Source organism: Pan troglodytes, chromosome 4 (genome assembly GCF_028858775.2).
Source record: "Pan troglodytes isolate AG18354 chromosome 4, NHGRI_mPanTro3-v2.0_pri, whole genome shotgun sequence".
Classification (NCBI taxonomy): Eukaryota; Metazoa; Chordata; class Mammalia; order Primates; family Hominidae; genus Pan; species Pan troglodytes.
In genome coordinates this window covers 41,107,324-41,126,154 of record NC_072402.2, presented here as the reverse complement: position 1 = coordinate 41,126,154, position 18,831 = coordinate 41,107,324, and the positions used below count along the sequence as shown (strand labels likewise).

At 40.6% G+C, this 18,831-nt stretch overlaps 1 protein-coding gene, 1 long non-coding RNA gene and 1 pseudogene across 2 annotated transcripts in view; 2 read left to right on the top strand and 1 right to left on the bottom strand.

Annotated features, from left to right (window-relative positions):
* Positions 1–125: 125 nt before the first annotated feature.
* The window catches only part of LOC134809956 (uncharacterized), an 83,026-nt gene continuing 64,320 nt past the window's right edge, over positions 126–18,831 (bottom strand). The window contains exon 4 of the long non-coding RNA XR_010156898.1: positions 126–3,806. This is a non-coding gene — a long non-coding RNA (uncharacterized LOC134809956). The remainder of the gene's footprint in view (positions 3,807–18,831) is intronic.
* On the top strand, positions 3,773–6,437 carry LOC107974701 (zinc finger protein 701-like; annotated as a pseudogene).
* On the top strand, positions 8,761–9,472 carry LOC129144158 (large ribosomal subunit protein eL39-like). The gene is made up of 2 exons (XM_054685379.2): positions 8,761–8,780; positions 9,232–9,472. Exons 1-2 carry the CDS (start codon positions 8,761–8,763, stop codon positions 9,455–9,457), a joined length of 246 nt encoding a protein of 81 aa, XP_054541354.2. The 3' UTR covers positions 9,458–9,472.

The following is an 18,831-nucleotide window of genomic DNA, read 5'->3' as shown; positions in this document are numbered from 1 at the left end:
AAGTAATGGGCCATATTTTCCACTTTGAGCATATGCTGTAAAATGATGAGATAGCTCAGAGTTTGAAATCTTAACCAACTAATGCCTATTATAAGCATTTCCCTAGGAAGTTTATATCTGTATAACACTGGTCTGTAAGACAAAAATTAAGGAGCAATTGATGTGATTTTGACAAGAAGCTGTTCCACAAATTCTATTTTTTAGTCGTTAGCCAACTGAAATAAGGTCTTAAAAGCAATATTCTGGGGACAAGCCCTAAAGACCCTCAAAGTACATTGCGTTCATATTGTCTGGGCCAAACAAGACAATAATATCTATGCCATCCCAACTGAGTAAGTTTATATATGTGAACCACAGACCTGACTGAAGACAATTCCAAGAGGTTGAGCATTTTACAAAATATTTTATCTCTCTGGAATCTGAAGATTTCAACATTTAAAAAATTTCATGTTAGATACTCATATATGCCGGTAAATTTGCATTTGTATATGATTTGAACTATGAGGTTTTGAACAGATTATTTCAACAAAGCGATGTACTAGTTCTGAAATTATTCTTATTTTAAATATCATTTGGATTTCTGTAAATGGAAAATTATATAATAAATTCTAGCTCTTTTGACTGTCATTAGTATTTGACTAACACTGACTCCCCAAAGCCCTAAAAGAAAATAGCAGGAGTTGAAATTTCAGTTGCATTGGAGAAAATATGTACTTTGTTCCCTTAGAAATAAAGGAGAGCATGTTAGATGACCAGCCATGAAGAAGCTTGTCTCAATATGTTTTCTTTTGAAGCTCTAAGATAAAATAAGAGCTGTGCATATTACTGGGGATGAAAACCATCATGAACAAAAAAGCACTGAGTGTTGCCAAAATGATACCAGTGTTGGTACAGAATTATATGGACAGGATAGGGGGCATTCATTATCCCAGATACTTCACTTTCCATGCTCAGCAGTGTGAACATGTAAGTAAATTGTAACTTACTACTTGCAGGTCAATTGATTTCCCACTGGCACATCTCTGGATTCATTTCTATTGGGTCTCCTCTTAGCCAGTTTTTACAGAGCCTCAAAATGTGTATAGCCTGGAGGAGGCCATCAGTGTCTTAATTCACAACCTGGTGTGTGTGTGTGTGTGTGTGTGTGTGTGTGTGTGTGTAGAGAGAGAGAGAAAAAAAAAGAGGAAGAGGAGAGAGAGAGAGACAGAGAAAGGGACGGAGAGGAAATTGTTCTCTTTCTCCTACTCCCTCAGAAGAGGGGGCATGGGGCTGTGGGAAAGGTGGGGCCCTCCAGGAGGCTAGAACCCTGCACCACCTGAAAGAGTCAGGAGGGCCCAAGTGTCTCGTCTCCTGAGGGTGTGTGTGTGTACACTACCATCGTGTGTCCAGGAGGAGATTCCTGTCCTAGAAGGGATTTCTCCTCCAACATTCCTTCTCCCTTGGGTAACCAAGTGAGGTGCTGAAACCCATCCTCTTAATTAACAGAGGTGCTCTGGGAGGCCTGAAGTCTCTTCAGACTGCTGGCTCAAACAGACCTGAGAGTGGCTGCATTTGTTTTTATGAAGCCCTACATGTGATCAGAGCTGCTCTGGGCAGCCCCAGACTATAGGCCTGAATAGAAAAATATCCTCTCTGTGATCCAGGATCCACTAGCGAAATGAGCAAGGGTTTTGTTTTTTCCTCTGGTGAAGGGAGGAACTCATCAAGTAGTTAATATGCACTACTTGACTTGATGGAGGGAAATACAGGAAACCATGAAATTTACATTTATATGACTTTATGAGAAAAGGCAGATAAACACTGCACTCGCATCCACTGAAATGGTTTGCGCACTGGAACGTCTAACTCGTGGAAATTACCTCTCCGACTGTCATTCCTAACATTGTGAGGCTTGAGAATTCATAAACAAAATGTGATGGCGTCTTCCTGAACCACAGTACCCAAGTTGCTTTGCCGTGCACACAAATTCTGGAGGAATTAGATGAAATAGAGTGTAGCTTTTGCTAAAGAAGCTAGAGCATGCTTCTATATGAAGCAACAAAACTTTTCCAAGTTTTGAAAGACAGACTTGTGACATCCCATATTGGTTGTTATTATTGGTTCTATAGCAATTGTCTTCCTTCTTTGGTAGAAACATGTGGAAGATGAGATAATGTATTTAAGCCATTTGTTGATGTTTTCCAGTCTAATCACCCTTGTTTGCTTGACAGCATTGTTGGTATGTTGGTGATATGGTAATATATAAACTCCATCTGCAGCTATCAAAGCTTTAGTACCTCATCCTCCCATCTGAGCTAATGGACGACGTTCTTACTAACCAACAGTGGCACTCTGTGGCTGGCTCAAAGTCAGATCGTTTTCCAAAGATGATGTTAATGATGTTAGGAACATTTGTTTAGCATGTAGCATAAAATCAGAAGCTATTTTTCTTAACTATATTTTTCTCTTCTTTGTTTTCTTTCCTTTCTGGAAATTCTGTTTTGTCTTTGCCTATTTCTCTGGTTCACAAAGGGTCCCTTCAGTTATAATGTTAGGAGGCCTTCAGAGTTGTGGCTTTTCTCCTTCTTCCCCTTCTCCTCCTCTTCCTTTTCTTTCTTTCCTTCCCTTCCTCCTTTCCTTCTTCCTTTTTCCTTCCTTCCTTCCTTTCCTTCTTTCTTTTTCCTTCCTTCCTTCCTTCCTCCCTCCCTCCCTTTCTCCCTTCCTTCCTTTTTTTCTTTCTCTTCTCTTCTCTTCTCTTTTCTTCTCTTCTCTCCTCTTCTCTTCTCTCCTCTCCTCTCCTTTCCTCTTCTCTTCCTCTTCCTCTTCTCTTCTTTCTTGATAGGGTCTAGCTCTGTCTCCCAGGTTAGAGTGCTGTGGTGCAATCATGGCTCACTGCAGCCTTGACCTCCCTGGGCTCATACGATCCTCCCACCTCAGCCTCCCCAGTAGCTGGGACTACAGGTGCATGCTACCACAACAGGCTAATTTTTTTTTTTTTTTTTTTTTAGATTTGGGATTTTGCCATGTAGCACAGGCTGATCTCAAACTCCTGGGCTCAAGCAATCCTCCTGTCTTGGTCTCCCAAAGTGCTGGGATTACAGACATGAGCCATCTCACTGAGCCCAGCATCTTTCTTGATGCCAGGTTCATTGTCATTGCTGTTTGTTTTTTGTTTGTTTCAGGGTTTAGACCTTCAACATTATATGGACATTTGCTATCAGTTTTCTTGAAGATGATGGGTTAACTGCCCAAAAAACTGATATACAAAAACCCAAATCACAAGAATCAGTATAATTTATTATTATTATTTCTACTCTTTGAGTTTTCATCTTTAGGATTTAAGGTACTATGGTCCTACAGGAGTCAGAGCTTATTCTAAATTCCTCACTTTCAGTCTGGGTGCGGTGGCTCATGCCTATAATCCCAGCACTTTGGGAGGCCAAGGCGGGAAGGTCGCTTGAGGTCAGGAGTTCAAGACCAGCCTGGCCAACATGGCAAAACCCCATCTCTCTACTAAAAATGCAAAAATTAGCTGGGCATGATGGCACATGCCTGTAGTCTCAGCTACTCGAGAGGCCAAGGCACAAGAATCGCTTACGGTGGAGGTTGCAGTGAGTAGAGATCACACCACGGCACTCCAGCCTGGGCGACAGAGTGAGACTCTGTCTCAAAAAAAAAAAAAAAAAAAAAAATCCTCACTTTCTTCATTAAAAATATAAAGCATGTAAAGATTAAAGTTAAATTGGATCAGGAAGTGGATCCCGTGGAGTGAAGATCAGACCACGGTGGATTGACTTCTAAAGACTCTTGGTACACGAGGAAGAAACCTGGAAAAAGAAGAGGAAAGCAAAGGGGTCAGGGATGGCTCTTCCTCAGGGTCTATTGACATTCAGGGACGTGGCCATAGAATTATCTCAGGAGAAGTGGAAATGCCTGAACCCTGCCCAGAGGACTTTATACAGAGACGTGATGTTGGAGAATTATAGGAACCTGACCTCCCCGGATATCTCTTCCAAATGCATGATGAAGAAGTTGTCATCAACAGGGCAAGGCAATACAGAAGTGTTCCACATAGGCACATTGTAAAGACTTGCAAGTCATCACATTGGAGATTTTTGCTTCCAGGAAATTGAGAAAGATATTCATGACTTTGTGTTTCAGTGGCAAGAAGATGAAAGAAATGGCCATGAAGCACCCATGACAGAAATAAAAAAGTTGATGGGTAGTACAGATCAATATGATCAAAGGTATGCTGGAAACAAGCCTATTAAAGATCAGCTTGGATCAAGCTTTCATTCGCATCTGACTGAAATGCACACATTTCAGCCTGAAAGGAAAATTGTTAATCAAGTTGAGAAGTCTATCAATGATGCTTTCTCAGTTTCAGCATCCCAAAGAATTTCTTGTAGGCCCCAAACCCATATTTCTAATAAGTATGGGAATAATTCCCCCCATTCTTCATTACTCACACAAAAACAGGAAGTACACATGAGAGAAAAATCTTTCCAATGTAATGAGAGCAGCAAAGCCTTTAATTGTAGCTCACTCTTTTTTTTTTTGAGACAGAGTCTCGCTCTGTCACCCAGGCTGGAGTGCAGTGGTGCGATCTTGGCTCACTGCAAGCTCTGCCTCCCAGGTTCGTGCCATTCTCCTGCCTCAGCCTCCCGAGTAGGTGGGACTACAGGCGCCCCGCCACCATGCCCGGCTAATTTTTTGTATTTTAGTAGAGACAGGGTTTCACCGTGTTAGCCAGGATGGTCTTGATCTCCTGACCTTGTGATCTGCCTGCCTTGGCCTCCCAAAGTGCTGGGATTACAGGTGTGAGCCACCGCACTCAGCCAATTGTAGCTCACTCTTAAAAAAACATCAGAAAATCCATTTAGGAGAGAAACAATATAAATATGATGTATGTGGCAAGGTCTTTAATCAGAAGCGATACCTTGCATGCCATAGATGTCACACTGGTGAGAAACCTTACAAGTGTAATGAGTGTGGCAAGACCTTCGGTCACAATTCAGCCCTCTTAGTTCACAAGGCAATTCATACTGGAGAGAAACCTTACAAGTGTAATGAATGTGGCAAGGTTTTTAATCAACAATCAAACCTTGCACATCATCATAGACTTCATACTGGAGAGAAACCTTACAAATGTGAAGAATGTGACAAAGTTTTCATTCACAAATCACATCTTGGAAGACATAGGAGAATTCATACTGGAGAGAAACCATACAAATGTAAGATTTGTGACAAGGCTTATTGGATGTGATTCACACTTGGCACAACATACTGTAATTCACACTGGAGAAGAACCTTACAAGTGTAATGAGTATGACAAGACCTTCGTTCAAAATTCATCTCTTGTAATGCATAAGGCCATTCATACTGGAGAGAAATGTTACAAGTGTAATGAATGTGGCAAGGTTTTTAATCACAAAATTAGCTGGGCACGGTGGCACATGCATGCAGGGCCAGCCATTGTGGAGTCTGCAGTGGGAGGATGGCTTGAGCCTGGGAGGTCGAAGCTGCAGTGAGCTGTGATCATGCCACTGCACTCCAGTATGGGTGACGGAGCAAGATACTGTCTCAAAAAAAGAATACTTATGGTAAAGTTTGGGTAGAGGAATAATGAAATCTTTGATTAATCACAAATCAAACCTTGCATGTCATTGTAGACTTCATACTGGAGAGCAATCTTACAAGTGTAATGAACGTGGCAAGGTTTTTAATTGAAAATCAAACCTTGAATGTCATCATAGACATCGTACTGGAGAGAAATCTTGCAAATGTAATGAATGTGGCAAGGTTTTTGGCAACAATCACGCCTTGCATGTCATCATAGACTTCATACTGGAGAGAAACCTTACCAATGTGAAGAATGTGACAAAGTTTTCAATTTCAAATCACCCCTTGAAATACACAGGAGAGTTCATACTGGAGAGGAACCATAGAAATGCAAGGTTTGTGACAAGGATTTTGGGTGTGGTTCACACCTGGCACAACGTACTGGAATTCACACTGGAGAGGAACTGTACAAGTGTAATAAGTGTGACAAAGCCTTTAGTGGGCAGTCAACACTTACTCACCATCAAGCAATCCACAGTACAGGGAAACTTTACTAATGATTGTCGCAAAGTCTTCAGTAACGCTACAACCATTGCAAAACACTGGAGAATCCATAATGAAGAGAGGTCTTACAAGTGTAATAAATGTGGCAGATTTTTCAGACAATGTTCATACCTTGCAGTTCATTGGTGATCTCATACAGGAGAGAAACCTTACAAATGTGATGATTGTGGCAAAACCTTTACTTCACGTTCACACCACATTAGATATCAGAGAATCCATAATGGACAGAAATCTTACAAATGTCGTATGTGTGGCAAGGTCTTCAGTCTGAGGTCACTCCTTGCAGAATATCAGAGAATTCATTTTTGAGGTAATAGTTCCAAATGCAATGAGTAGAGCAAACCTTCAAGGATTAATTGACATTAGAGTCAATTCAGCATTGACTTGAGTTTGAGTTGACTTAAGACATTGAGTTCAAGCATTAATTGACATTAAAGTGTTTATGTTAAGAGAATTGGGCCAGGTGCAGTGGCTCATGCCTGTAATCCCAGCACTTTGGGAGGCCAAGGTGGGTAGATCACTTGAGGTCAGGACTTTGAGACCAGCCTGGCTAGCAGACGTGAACCACTTTTCCCAGTCTGTCTTTTGTTTCTTTAACAAAAACTGATAGGGATTTTTATGGGTATTGTGTTGAATCTAAATCACACTGGGTTATATAATCATTTAACAATATTAATTTTTCCAAACCATCAATATGGGTTGTATCTCTATATATGTTTTTAATCATTTTGATCAATGTTTATAGATTTCAAGGTAGGAAATTCTCAGCTTTTTACGTTTATGCCTAAGTATTTCTTTAAGTTCTCTAGCAAATGGAAGTGTTTTTAAATTTTTGTTTAAAATTGTTTATTGTTAATGTATGGAAATTCAACTAATTTTTGGTGCTGATAATTTATTCTGCAAACACACTGAATGTGTTTATTAGTTCCAGTGGTATTTTGGCTGACTGTGATTTTCTACACAGAATATCATGTCATCTACAAACAAATATAATTTTACTTCTTTCTTTCTGATTTGGATAAGTTTTATTTCTTTTGCTATTTAATTACTCTAGCTAGGACAGCCAGTACTTATTGAACAGAAAGGGTGAAAGCATTGTTGCATCATATGAGATCCTACAGGAAAAGCATTCCATTTTCCCTGTTTGGTTATTTCTATTGTTGAGGTAAATTTCCTCCTCTATCTATTTTGTTTAGGATTTCTATGATGACTGTAAGTTGAATTTTGTGAAATGCTTTTTCTCCATCTATTGAGATGATGTGTTTTCATCTTTCATTCTCTTCAAGTGGTATATCACATTGATTTGCTTGAATATGTTGAATCATCCTGGCATCCCAGAAGTAAGTGACACTTGCATATCTACAATCCTTTTATATATCCTTTTGAATACTGTTTTCTAGTACAAGGGGTCTTCAAGAAGCTCATGGAAAAATACGTATTATGAGAAAATTGTGCATGAATTCCACCCTTTTTGCACCAAAATAAACTGGTACAAATCTTTTTTTTTTTTTTTTTTTTTTTTTTTTTTTTTTTTTTTTTTGAGACGGAGTCTCGCTCTGTCGCCCAGGCTGGAGTGCAGTGGCGCGATCTCGGCTCACTGCAAGCTCCGCCTCCCGGGTTCACGCCATTCTCCTGCCTCAGCCTCCCGAGTAGCTGGGACTACAGGCGCCCGCTACCACGCCCGGCTAATTTTTTGTATTTTTAGTAGAGACGGGGTTTCACCGTGTTAGCCAGGATGGTCTCCATCTCCTGACCTCGTGATCCGCCCGCCTCGGCCTCCCAAAGTGCTGGGATTACAGGCGTGAGCCACCGGTTACAAATCTTTTATAACATGTCTGAACAGGCTCTATAACATGTCTGAACAGGCTCTAGTTTGAGGCACTCAGAAGGATAAGACATGAGTTTGAAAAGAGACTCTATCAAAGCAATATAAATTCTGCTAAAATTGAAACAAGAGGAAACGTCAAATTTACAATGAGACCAGATGCAGGGGCTCAGGCCTGTAATCCCATCACTTTCTTTTCTTTTTTTTTTTTTTTTGAGATGGAGTCTGGCTCTGTCGCCCAGGCTGGAGTGCAGTGGTGCAATCTCGGCTCACTGCAAGCTCCACCTCCCGAGTTCATACCATTCTCCTGCCTCAGCCTCCTGAGTAGCTGGGACTACAGGCGTCTACCACTACGCCCAGCTAATTTTTTGTATTTTTAGTAGAGACGGGGTTTCACCGTGTTAGCCAGGATGGTCTTGATCTCCTGACCTCGTGATCCGCCCGCCTCAGCCTCCCAAAGTGCTGGGATTATAGGCGTGAGCCACCGTGGCTGGCATCCCAGCACTTTCAGAGGCCAAGGCAGGTGGGTCACATGAGCCCAAGTATTCAAGACCAGCCTGGGCAACATGGTGAAACCCCTTTCTCTACAAAGAATACAAAAATTAGCTGGGCATGGTGGCACATGCCTGTAGGGCCAGCTATTATGGAGTCTTCAGTGGGAGGATGGCTTGAGCCTGGGAGGTCGAGGCTGCAGTGAGCTGTGATCATGCCACTGCACTCCAGTATGGGTGATGGAGCAAGATACTGTCTCAAAAAAAGAATACTTATGGTAAAGTTTGGGTAGAGGAATAAAGAAATCATTGATGTTTTATGAAAAGGTTATGGAGACGATGCCCAAAAGAAATCAACAGTTTGTAAATGAAGAACTCATTTTGAGTTGGGACAAGACAGTGTTGAAAGTGATGCACGGAGCGGCAGGCAGACCATCCCCATCAGTTTCAAACACACACAAAATAATCTTGTTCATACCACAATGAAGAGGACTGACAGCTTATAGCAGAAACAATAGTCAGGAGTTTGAGAACAGGCTGGTTAACATGGTGAAATCTCGTCTTTACCAAAAATACAAAAATTAGCTGGGTTTGGTGGCGGGCACCTGTAATCCCAGCTCTTCGGAAGTCTGAGGCCAGAGAATTGCTTGAACCCAGGAGGCGCAGGTTGCAGTGAACCGAGACGGCGCCATTGCACTCTAGCCTGGGCAACAAGGCAAAACTTTGTCTCAAAAGAAAAAAAAAAGTGTCAAGCCCCTTCTCTTTTTTTCTCTGCCATCGTGGTGTGTACTTGACTGTGCTTCTCACCAGATCTTCTCACAAGACTTTCAGAATTAAGCGATTCACGGCCAAGAAACAAAAGCAAAATCGTTCCATTCCCCAGTGGATTCAGATGAAAACTGGTAATAAAATCAGGTACAACTCCAAAAGGAGACATTGGAGAAGAACTAAGCTGGGTCTATTAGTAATTGCACATGAGATGGCACACATATTTATGTTGCCTGAGTGTCACCATCACATTACCATATCAAGCTGAAAATGTCACCATTATCTGGAGAGTTGGACATGTTTTATTGGGCATACATTTTTTTCTCTCTGAATCTGTTATGAATGCATTGGTTGCCTGGGTTCAGTAATAAATATGTGAGACTTTTCATTAAAAAAAATTAAAGTTAAATTGCCATGCCATTAATGGAGAAAAGGAGCATTTTAACAAAAACAGTTTCTCCCCACCCCATTTCCATTTGATGCCAATCAAAACATACCACTGGCCATTCAGTAAAAATAATTTAATAAACCCAAGAACAAAAGCAGTGTGCTTGTACACAGACATATAAATTAAAGAAAATGAAAGAATAAAGAAAACTAAACTCTACTTATTAGCGTATCCTGGAACGAAATTGTAGTTTTCTAACTGAGAATGTGTCTTTGTCTGTAGAACACAGTTCTGGGTTCAAGTAGCAGGTACTTTTTTTTTTTTTTTTTGAGATGGAGTTTCGTTCTTGTTGCCCAGGCTGGAGTGCAATGGCACGATCTCAGCTCACTGCAATCTCTACCTCCTGGGTTCAAGTGATTCTCCTGCCTCAGCCTCCCAAGCAGGTGGGATTACAGGCATGTGCCACCATGCCTGGCTAGCAAGTACTCTTTTTTTAATAGATGCCTCCTTTTTTGCTGCCCAACACATCAATTGTATCTTCTCCCTCCACTTTCAGCTGTGCAGGTATCTACTTCATTGATTTGCTGCTTGTCAAATGCAGATCTGATCTGCCTGACAAACCCCATCCCTCACAATAGGCTCTGGCATTTGAAGGCTTGGCTGGGACTAGGATCTGTTTCCAAAGTGGCTCACACATATGACTGGCAAGCTAGTGCTGGTTGTTAGCAGGAGGCTGCAATTCCTTACTACAAGGACATTTCCACAGGGTTTCTTGAGAGTATCATGACGTGGCAGCTGGCTTCCCCCATTGTGAGTGATCCTGGACTCAGGTTTTGATAGAGAGAAAGGAATTCCTGCTACCATAACTTTCCTAGCCTATCCCATCACCTCCACACATTCTTGCCCTTGGGAGGAAGGGGAGTTTCCAGTTGGTAAATTTAGTGGAAGGAATTAAATATGGTCAGTTAGCTTCCTTGGGCTTATTTTGGAGCAGGTTAATCCTCAAGAGGCAGACATTCTACTCTCATCTATTTTTTTTTTGGCCAGACGAAAGGGCCCACTCTTTAGGGGAGTCTTTGACTTGTCCAGCTATGCCAGGAACTGAGTGGGCTGGGTTGAAGGTAAGCCCGTGTGGCTGTAGATCTAAAGTCACGACCTCCCATCGGCATTGCCAGTGACATTTTGAGCTCCACCAATATGATTCTATATCAGTTAATTCTCAACAGTGGAAGAGCAGATGGGACCTCTTCCAACCTGAAAATTTGATGGAAGGGAATAAAATTAGATTAATTCAGCAAATAATTTGAAGAATGAAATTGTTTCCCACTGGGTAAATCTGAACGTCTTCAAGGCTGAGGATATTACTGTGTTCAATTCTTTTCCTTACAGCCTAAGAAGGTACCATCAAGACTTCTTCCAGAGGAGTGTTTGGATAGGGAGAGCACAGGAAATCGGGGGTGGAAGTGTAGAGAGAGAGAGTCATTTTTGTTTATCATCCTTGCCCTTAAGTTTTCTCACGTGCTTTGGTCAAATGTCTAGTGGTGGTACTAATGTGAGAAATATCAACCAGTTAAAATTTTCATGGCAGACTTTTGACTCCAATCTCTACTTCCTGTTGTAACAACAGATCCTCAACAATGACGACGACTACTACTATAATAATAGTACTTACTATTTTTGAGCACCTACCATAAGCCCAACAGCATCCTTTGAACTTTACATACATTGTTTCTGATATAAATATCAGATACCTAAGAGGTAGATATTATTTTCATTTTACAGGTGAGGACAATAAGGCCCAGAGAGATTAAGAAACATGCTGCAGGTCACACAGAGATTGGAACGCCTTTCTGTCTGACTCCAAAGCTGGTGCTCTTTTTATTCTGTCACATCTCAACTTTTCAGGGTGGAGAGGGCAGTTAAAGAAGAGGGTGTTCTTGCTTTTTGAGGCTCCTTGACTTCTCCTAGGAGGGTTTTCCAGATAACCCAGAAACTCAGGGGACATTAAGGCAGAGGATTCAATTCAGAGACAATCTTACCCTTCCAACAGTCCCATCTCTTGCCCCACTTGCTTCCCAGCCATGAAACTGTTATCACATCTAACTCGGAACTGTGCTAAGAGGCCATCTGTTCAGCCAGGAGGTGCCATTATCTTTTATGGTCCCTTAAAATGGCCGTTGCCTGAGTAATTGAAACTGCATTTGACAATGGAAGAAGAGATTCTGTGTCTCTGAGGGACCATATCTACATTGCTATTTTGTCTTCCCATGGCAAAAGGAACTTGAAAGAACTCGAATGTTGAGAGGGAAGAACAACAATTACCTTAATAGGTGTGGTAGTCAGAATGATGGCTTTCCACAGCTATCCATGTCTTTTTCCCTGGGACCTGGGAATGTGGTTCCTTACATGGCAAAAGGGACTTTGCAGATGTGATTAAATTAAGAGATTTGCATTGGAGGAGATTATTTTGGATTATCTGGTGGGCCCAATATTATCACAAGGGTCCTTAGGAGGGAAGGAAGGAGGCAGGAGAGTCAGAGAAGATGTGACTACAGCCGCAGAGGATTGCTGACTGGGGGTCATAAGCCAAGGAATGCAGGAAGCCTCTAGAAGCTGGAAAAGGCAAGGAAACAGATGTCCCCTAGACCCCTAGAAGTAACACAGCCGTGCTGACACGTTTTAGTCCGGTGAGACCCAGTCAGATTTCTGACTTCTAGAACTGTATGTTAATTTGTATTGCTTTAAGGCACTAAATTTGTGGTCATTTGTTACAATGGCAGCAGGAAATGAATACACTAAGATACTCTCTACTCTTCCTCACTTAATTATTTATACAACTGGCCATTAAAAATCCTGGCCAGAACCTTTGTGTCTACTAGGGACCTAGCCATCTAGTCTTTTCTCGCAAAGCAAGAGGCATCGGCATATCACGTCTGGCGTACCATGTTGTTATTGCCTCTTTTCATAATGGCCTTTTGGAGCAAAGAGCTTACACAATACTGTTTCATACTGATAAAGAAACTTTGACAGATCAATACCATTTCTGTGGAGTCAAACACTAGGGGGCTCTGCATAGCCTGTTACTTACTCTGAGACGTAATAAATACAAATCAGCAATAGTACAACTAGTAGATGGCATATGTCCATTTGTGGCTTGTGCTTCTGGAAAACAAGGCATGGCTATCACCACTAGGCAGCTCCCCGGGTTTCCTGAGTCAGCTATTACCAACGGAACTGCTTCAGTGCTACGGGAAATGAGGTGAAAAAAGTCAATGACTCCCAGTCAAGCTCCAAAGGAAATGGCACAGCTAATGTAAGTTCCTCTGAAGCTGAGCCGGTATCTGCTGGTTGACAGTTAATGACCCTGGTTGGGGCCCCATTAGAGAGTGGGGTAAAGAGCATCTTTGTTTTCAGCTGAACACTTTAGAAACTGCCTTGTGGATTAAAGGCGTCCACTGACTAAATGCCAGCCAGCAGGATAATGATTTAATTAACCCTCCTGCTGAAGCTGGTGGAAACCCAGAGCAGTCATTTCCTGGTAGAAACTCTTACCACAAAACAAATTCAACTGATTTCTGCCTGCTCCTCTCATCCTCTGTGGAGATCAGAAAGAGCAAAACAGTTTGAGCTGGTTAAACCAAAGATGCCTTCCGGAGGGCTTCAATTTGCCAACACTGCAGGGAGCCGGGATGAGCTGGGGTCCAATAAACCCCATGCGGCTTTGGCGCAGAGTGTCAGGTCACTTCTAGATTCTTACACTCCTCTGTGCTCTGGGCTATCTCCTCTATGCACTCTCAGGGGAAAGTTCCCCTCATTAATTAAATGCTGCATTACCCCTTAATGAGTGTTTATGCACTGGTCACATTACTGCTAAAGCAGAAATAAGGCATTACTGCCTTAAGCATTGGAAATCATCCCAGTAACTGGCTAACGCTAAGCTTGTCAAGATACCAGAATCTAACATCGAATTAGTCAATCAAATTACCAGAAGGAGATAAAGTGACAGTTTGGCATTTCCATTTTACTGACAGGGTTAGAAATCTATGTCCCTTACAACGTATTCCCTGAGCACCTCTGATATGCTGGCACACTTAGAAAAAGCTAACTAATCCTATGTTAATGTGTACAGTCAGGACCCAAGACCTAAATCTAGGTAGTGTCTCAGATCATTCACTGTTTGGGATTATTTGCATTTCTATTATTTTGTCTCTAGGAAGATGGCAAGATGAACTTAGACAAAATTTAATTCTTGGGTGGGCACTCTGCCAGATGTATCATTTAATCTACAGACTAACTTGGTGTCAATTTGGGTCTTCCAATAAGCAGATGCTGAGATAAGACTCACAGTTATCGGGGAATAACACTAGTGTCTCTATTTCATTTACTTCGGCTCTGATCTTTGTGATTTCTTTTCTACTGGCAAATTTGGGTTTGGTTTGTTCTTGTTTTTCTGGTTCCTTAAGATGCAACATGAAGTTGTTAATTTTTGATCTATTTTTTTGATGTAGGCATTTAATGCTATAAAATTCCCTCTTAGCATTGTTTTTGCTGTAGCCCAGAGGTTTTGGTATGTTGTGTTTCTGTTTTAATTCATTTCAAAAAAGTTTTAAATTTACATCTTAATTTATTCATTGACCCAGTGATCATTCAGGAACATGTTGTTTAATTTCCATGTATTTGTATAGTTTCAAAAATTCCTCTTGTTATTGATTTCTAGTTTTATTCTGCTGTAGTTTGAGAAGATACTTGATATGATTTTGATTTTTAAAAATTTGTTGAGACTTGTTTTGTGGTCTAAAATATGGTCTGTCTTGGAGAATGTTCCATGTGCTGATAAGAACATATATTCTACAGTTGGTGTGCAGATTAGTCTATAACATTCTAAGTCAATTTGGTCAAAAGAATAATTAAGTCCTTTTTTTGTTTTGTTATTTTTCAGTCTCGATGACCTGTCTAGTGCTATGACTGTGGTATTGAAGTCCCCCACTACTGTATTGCTGTCTATCTCTTTCTGTGGGTCTGCTAATATTTGTTTTATGACCCTGGGTGCTTTGGTGTTGGGTGCATATATATTTAGGATTGTTATATCCTCTTGCTGAATTCATTCCTTTATCATTATATAATGACCTTCTTTGTGTGTTTTTATTAAATTGTTTTTGATTTAAAGTGTGTGTGTGTGTGTGTGTGTGTGTGTGTGTGTGTTGTTTTGTTTTGTTTTGAGATAGAGTCTTGCTCCGTCACCCAGGCTGGAGTGTAGTGGTGCAATCTTGGCTCACTGCAACCTCCGCCTTCTAGGTTTAAGTGATTCTCCTGCATCAGCTTCCCGAGGAGCTGGGATTACAGGTGCCTGCCACCATGCCCAGCTAATTTTTATATGTTTAATAGAGACAGGTTTTCACCAGGCTGGCCAGGCTGGTCTTGAACTCCTGACCTCAAGTGATCCACTTGCCTCGGCCTCCCAAAGTGCTGGGATTACAAGTGTGAGCCACCACGCCTGGCCCTAAAGTCTGTTTTTTTTTTTTTTTTTTTTTTTTTTTTTTTTTTTTTAGGCGAAGTCTCGCTCTGTCGCCCAGGCTAGAGTGCAGTGGTGCGGTCTCAGCTCACTGCAAGTTCCACCTCCTGGGTTCACACCATTCTTCTGCCTCAGCCTCCCGAGTAGCTGGGACTACAGGCGCCCGCCACCATGCCCGGCTAATTTTTTTTGTACTTTTATTAGAGACGGGGTTTTACTGTGTTAGCCAGGATGGTCTCGATCTCCTGACCTCGTGATCCACCTGCCTCAGCCTCCCAAAGTGCTGGGATTACAGGAGTGAGCCATCGCGCCCAGCTAAAGTCTGTTTTATGTGATGTAAGTATAGCTATTCCTACTTGCTTTTGGTGTTTTTTTTTTTTTTTTTTTTGACTGAGTCTCGCTCTGTCACCCAGGCTGGAGTGCTCACTGCAACCTCTGTCTCCCAGGTTCAAGCAATTCTCCTGCCTTAGCCGCCTGAGTAGCAGGGATTATAGGTGCATGCCACCACTCCCAGCTAATTTTTGTAATTTAGTAGAGACAGAGTTTCACCATGTTGGTCAGGCTGGTCTCGAACTTCTGACCTCTTGATCCGCCTGCCTCAGCCTCCCAAAGTGCTGGGATTACAGGCGTGAGCCACTGTGCCCAGCCTCTGCTTGCTTTTGGTTTTAAAAAAATCTAAGAGGAAATTTTTCCTAACTCATTCTATGAGGCCAGTACCACTCAAATACCAGAACTAGACAAGGGCACAAGAGAAAAAAACCAAAAAAACTAAAGACCAATATCTCTGGTAAATATAGATGCAAAAATCCCTAACAAAATACTAGCAAACCAAATCCAACAGCACATCAAAAAGATAATATACCATGATCAAGTGGTTTTATACTAGGGAGGCAAGGTTGTTTCAACATATGCACATCAATAAATGTGACTCATCACATAAAGAGAAGGACAAAAACCACACATGATCATCTCAATAGATGCAGAAAAAGCATTTACTGAAATTCCTTCATGATAAAAGCCTTCAAACTAAGCAGGCTTTTTCTGAGGTATGTTTCCTAAGAAGGAACATACCTCAAAATAATAAAGGCTGTATATGACAAACCCACAGCCAACATCATACTGAATGGGAAAAAGTTGAATGCGTTCCCTCTAAGCGCTGGAACAAGAAAATAATGCCTACTTTCACCATTCCTATATTCAACATACTACTCAAAGCCAGAGAAATTGGGCAAGAGAAAAAAAAAGTCATACAAGTTAGAAAAGAGGAAGTCAAATTATTCCTGTTCATTGATGATATGATCTTATTTCTAGAAAACCCCAAAGACTCCACCAAAAAACTCTTAGATTTTATAAATAAATTCAGTAAAGTTTTATGATAAAAAATCAACCTGCAAAAATCAGTAACATTTCTATATACCAGTAATGATCAAGCTGATAACCAAATCAAGAAGGCAATGCCTTTTACAATAGCTAAAACAAAACAAAACAAAACAAAACAAACAACAACAGCAAAAAAAACCACCCTAGGAATGTATTTAACCAAGGAGGTGAAATACCTCTACAAAAAAACCCAAAAAACACTGAGGAAAGAAATTTTAGATGACACAAACAAATGGAAAAACCTCCCATGTTCATGGATTGGAAGAATTAATATCATTAAAATGAGTATACTGCCCAAAGCAATCTATAGATTCAATGTAATTCCAATCAAAATACTGTCATTTTTCATAAAATTAAAAAAATCCTGATTCATAATGAATAATAAAAAAAAAGAGCCCAAATAGCCAGAGCAATCCTAAGTAAAAAGAACAAAGCTGGAGGCTCACTTTACCTGACCTCAAGTTATATTGCAAGGCTACAGTAACCAAACCAGCATGGTACTGGTATAAAAATAGACACATAGATTAATGGAACAAAATAGAACTAAGAAATAAAGCCGTCAAGTGATCTTTGACAAAGCTTGACAAAAGAATACCCTTGGGAAAGGGCAACCTTTTCAAAAAATGGTGTTGGGAAAATTGGATAGCCATATATAGAAGAATGAAATGAGATCCCTATCTCTCACTATATAAAAAAGTCAATTCCAAATGGCTCAAAGGCTCATGTAAGACCTAAAACTATAAAAATACTAGAAGAAAACCTAGGGAAAATTCTTCTGGGCATTGATCTAGGCAAAGAATTCATGACTAAGATGTCAAAAGCACAAGCAACAGAACCAAAAATAGACAAATGGGACTTAAACAAAGAACTTGTGCACAGCAAAAGAAATAATCAACAGAATGAACATACAACCTGCAGAATGAGATAAAATATTTTCAAACTATGCATCCAACAAAGGATGAATGTCCAGAATTTACAAGGTACTCAACTCAACAACGACAACAAAACAAATAGCCTTATTAAAAAGTGGACAAAGGACATGAAAAGACATTTTTCAAAAGAAGATATACAAATGGTTAATAACATATGAAAAAATGCTCAATATCACTCATATAATTAGAGACATGCAAATTAAAACCACAATGAGATACCATGTTGCACCAGTCAGAATGTCTATTAATAAAGACAAAAACAACATATGTTGGTGAGGATGGGGAGAAAAGGCAACACTTACACACTGTTGGTAGAAATGCAAATTATTACAACCTCTATGAAAAACAATATGGAAAATTCTCAAAGAACTAAAAATAGAACTATTCAATCCAGCAATCCCACTACTGGGTATCTACACAAAAGAAAAGAAATCATTCTATCAAAAAGATACCTGCATTCATATGTTTATTGCAGCACTACTCACAATACCAAAGATATAGAAGCAACCTAAGTGTCCATCGACAGATGACTGGATAAAGAAAATGTGGTATCTATACCCAGTGGAATACTATTCAGCTATTTAAAAAGAATGAAATAATATATTTTGTTGCAATATGGATGGAACTGAAGACCATTTTCTTAAGTGAAACAAGTCAGACAAAGACAAATGTTGCATGTTCTCACAAGTGGGAGCTAAATAATGTGTACACATGGACATAAAGTATGAAATGATAGACACTGGAGACTTGGAAGAGTGGAGGGCTGGGAGCGGGGTGGATGGTGAGGAATTAGTTAATGCGTATGATGTACATTAATGGGCATGATGTACACTAAAAGCCCAGACTTCACCACTATGCAATATATTCATGTAGCAAAATTACACTTGTGCCCGTTACATTTATACAAATAAAAAAATTAAATTAAAAATGATGCAGTAATCCAGGCAAGAAATGATGAAGACTTGGATTAGGGAGGGCATGGCGGTGGGGATAATCATATTTAGGACGTATATTTTGAAGGTAGAATTGATGGTATTTGCTGGTAGACCCAATCCAAGGTGTGGGAGAAGAAAAACATCAGAATGACACCAAGGTGGTTGGCCTATGCAATGAGAGGTATGGTGTTGCCACTAGCTAAGAAAGAGAAGACTGCAGGAGCAGCTGGTTCAGAGGGCTATTAGAAGCTCATGCAGCTGTGGTAAATTTGAGATATGTAGGCAATAGACACAAAGGTCTGGAGTTCAAAGTAGAGTTCTGGGCTGGAAATATAAATGTTAAGAACCATTCACTTATAGCTGAAAAATTAAATTTAAAGCAGTGAGTGCAGCTGACATTACCAAGGGAGGGAGTGGACATAGATAAGAGAGGACCAAGGTCTGAACCCTGGACTCTCCAACCTTTAGACACCAAGAGAGATAAGAAGAAATTAG

Excerpts from the sequence above, each read along its gene's own strand:
- LOC129144158 (XM_054685379.2), top strand. The coding sequence starts at position 8,761 with ATGCCCAAAAGAAATCAACA. Across the intron at positions 8,781-9,231 it reads ATGCCCAAAAGAAATCAACA|ATCTTCTCACAAGACTTTCA; the intron begins GTTTGTAAATGA and ends GCTTCTCACCAG.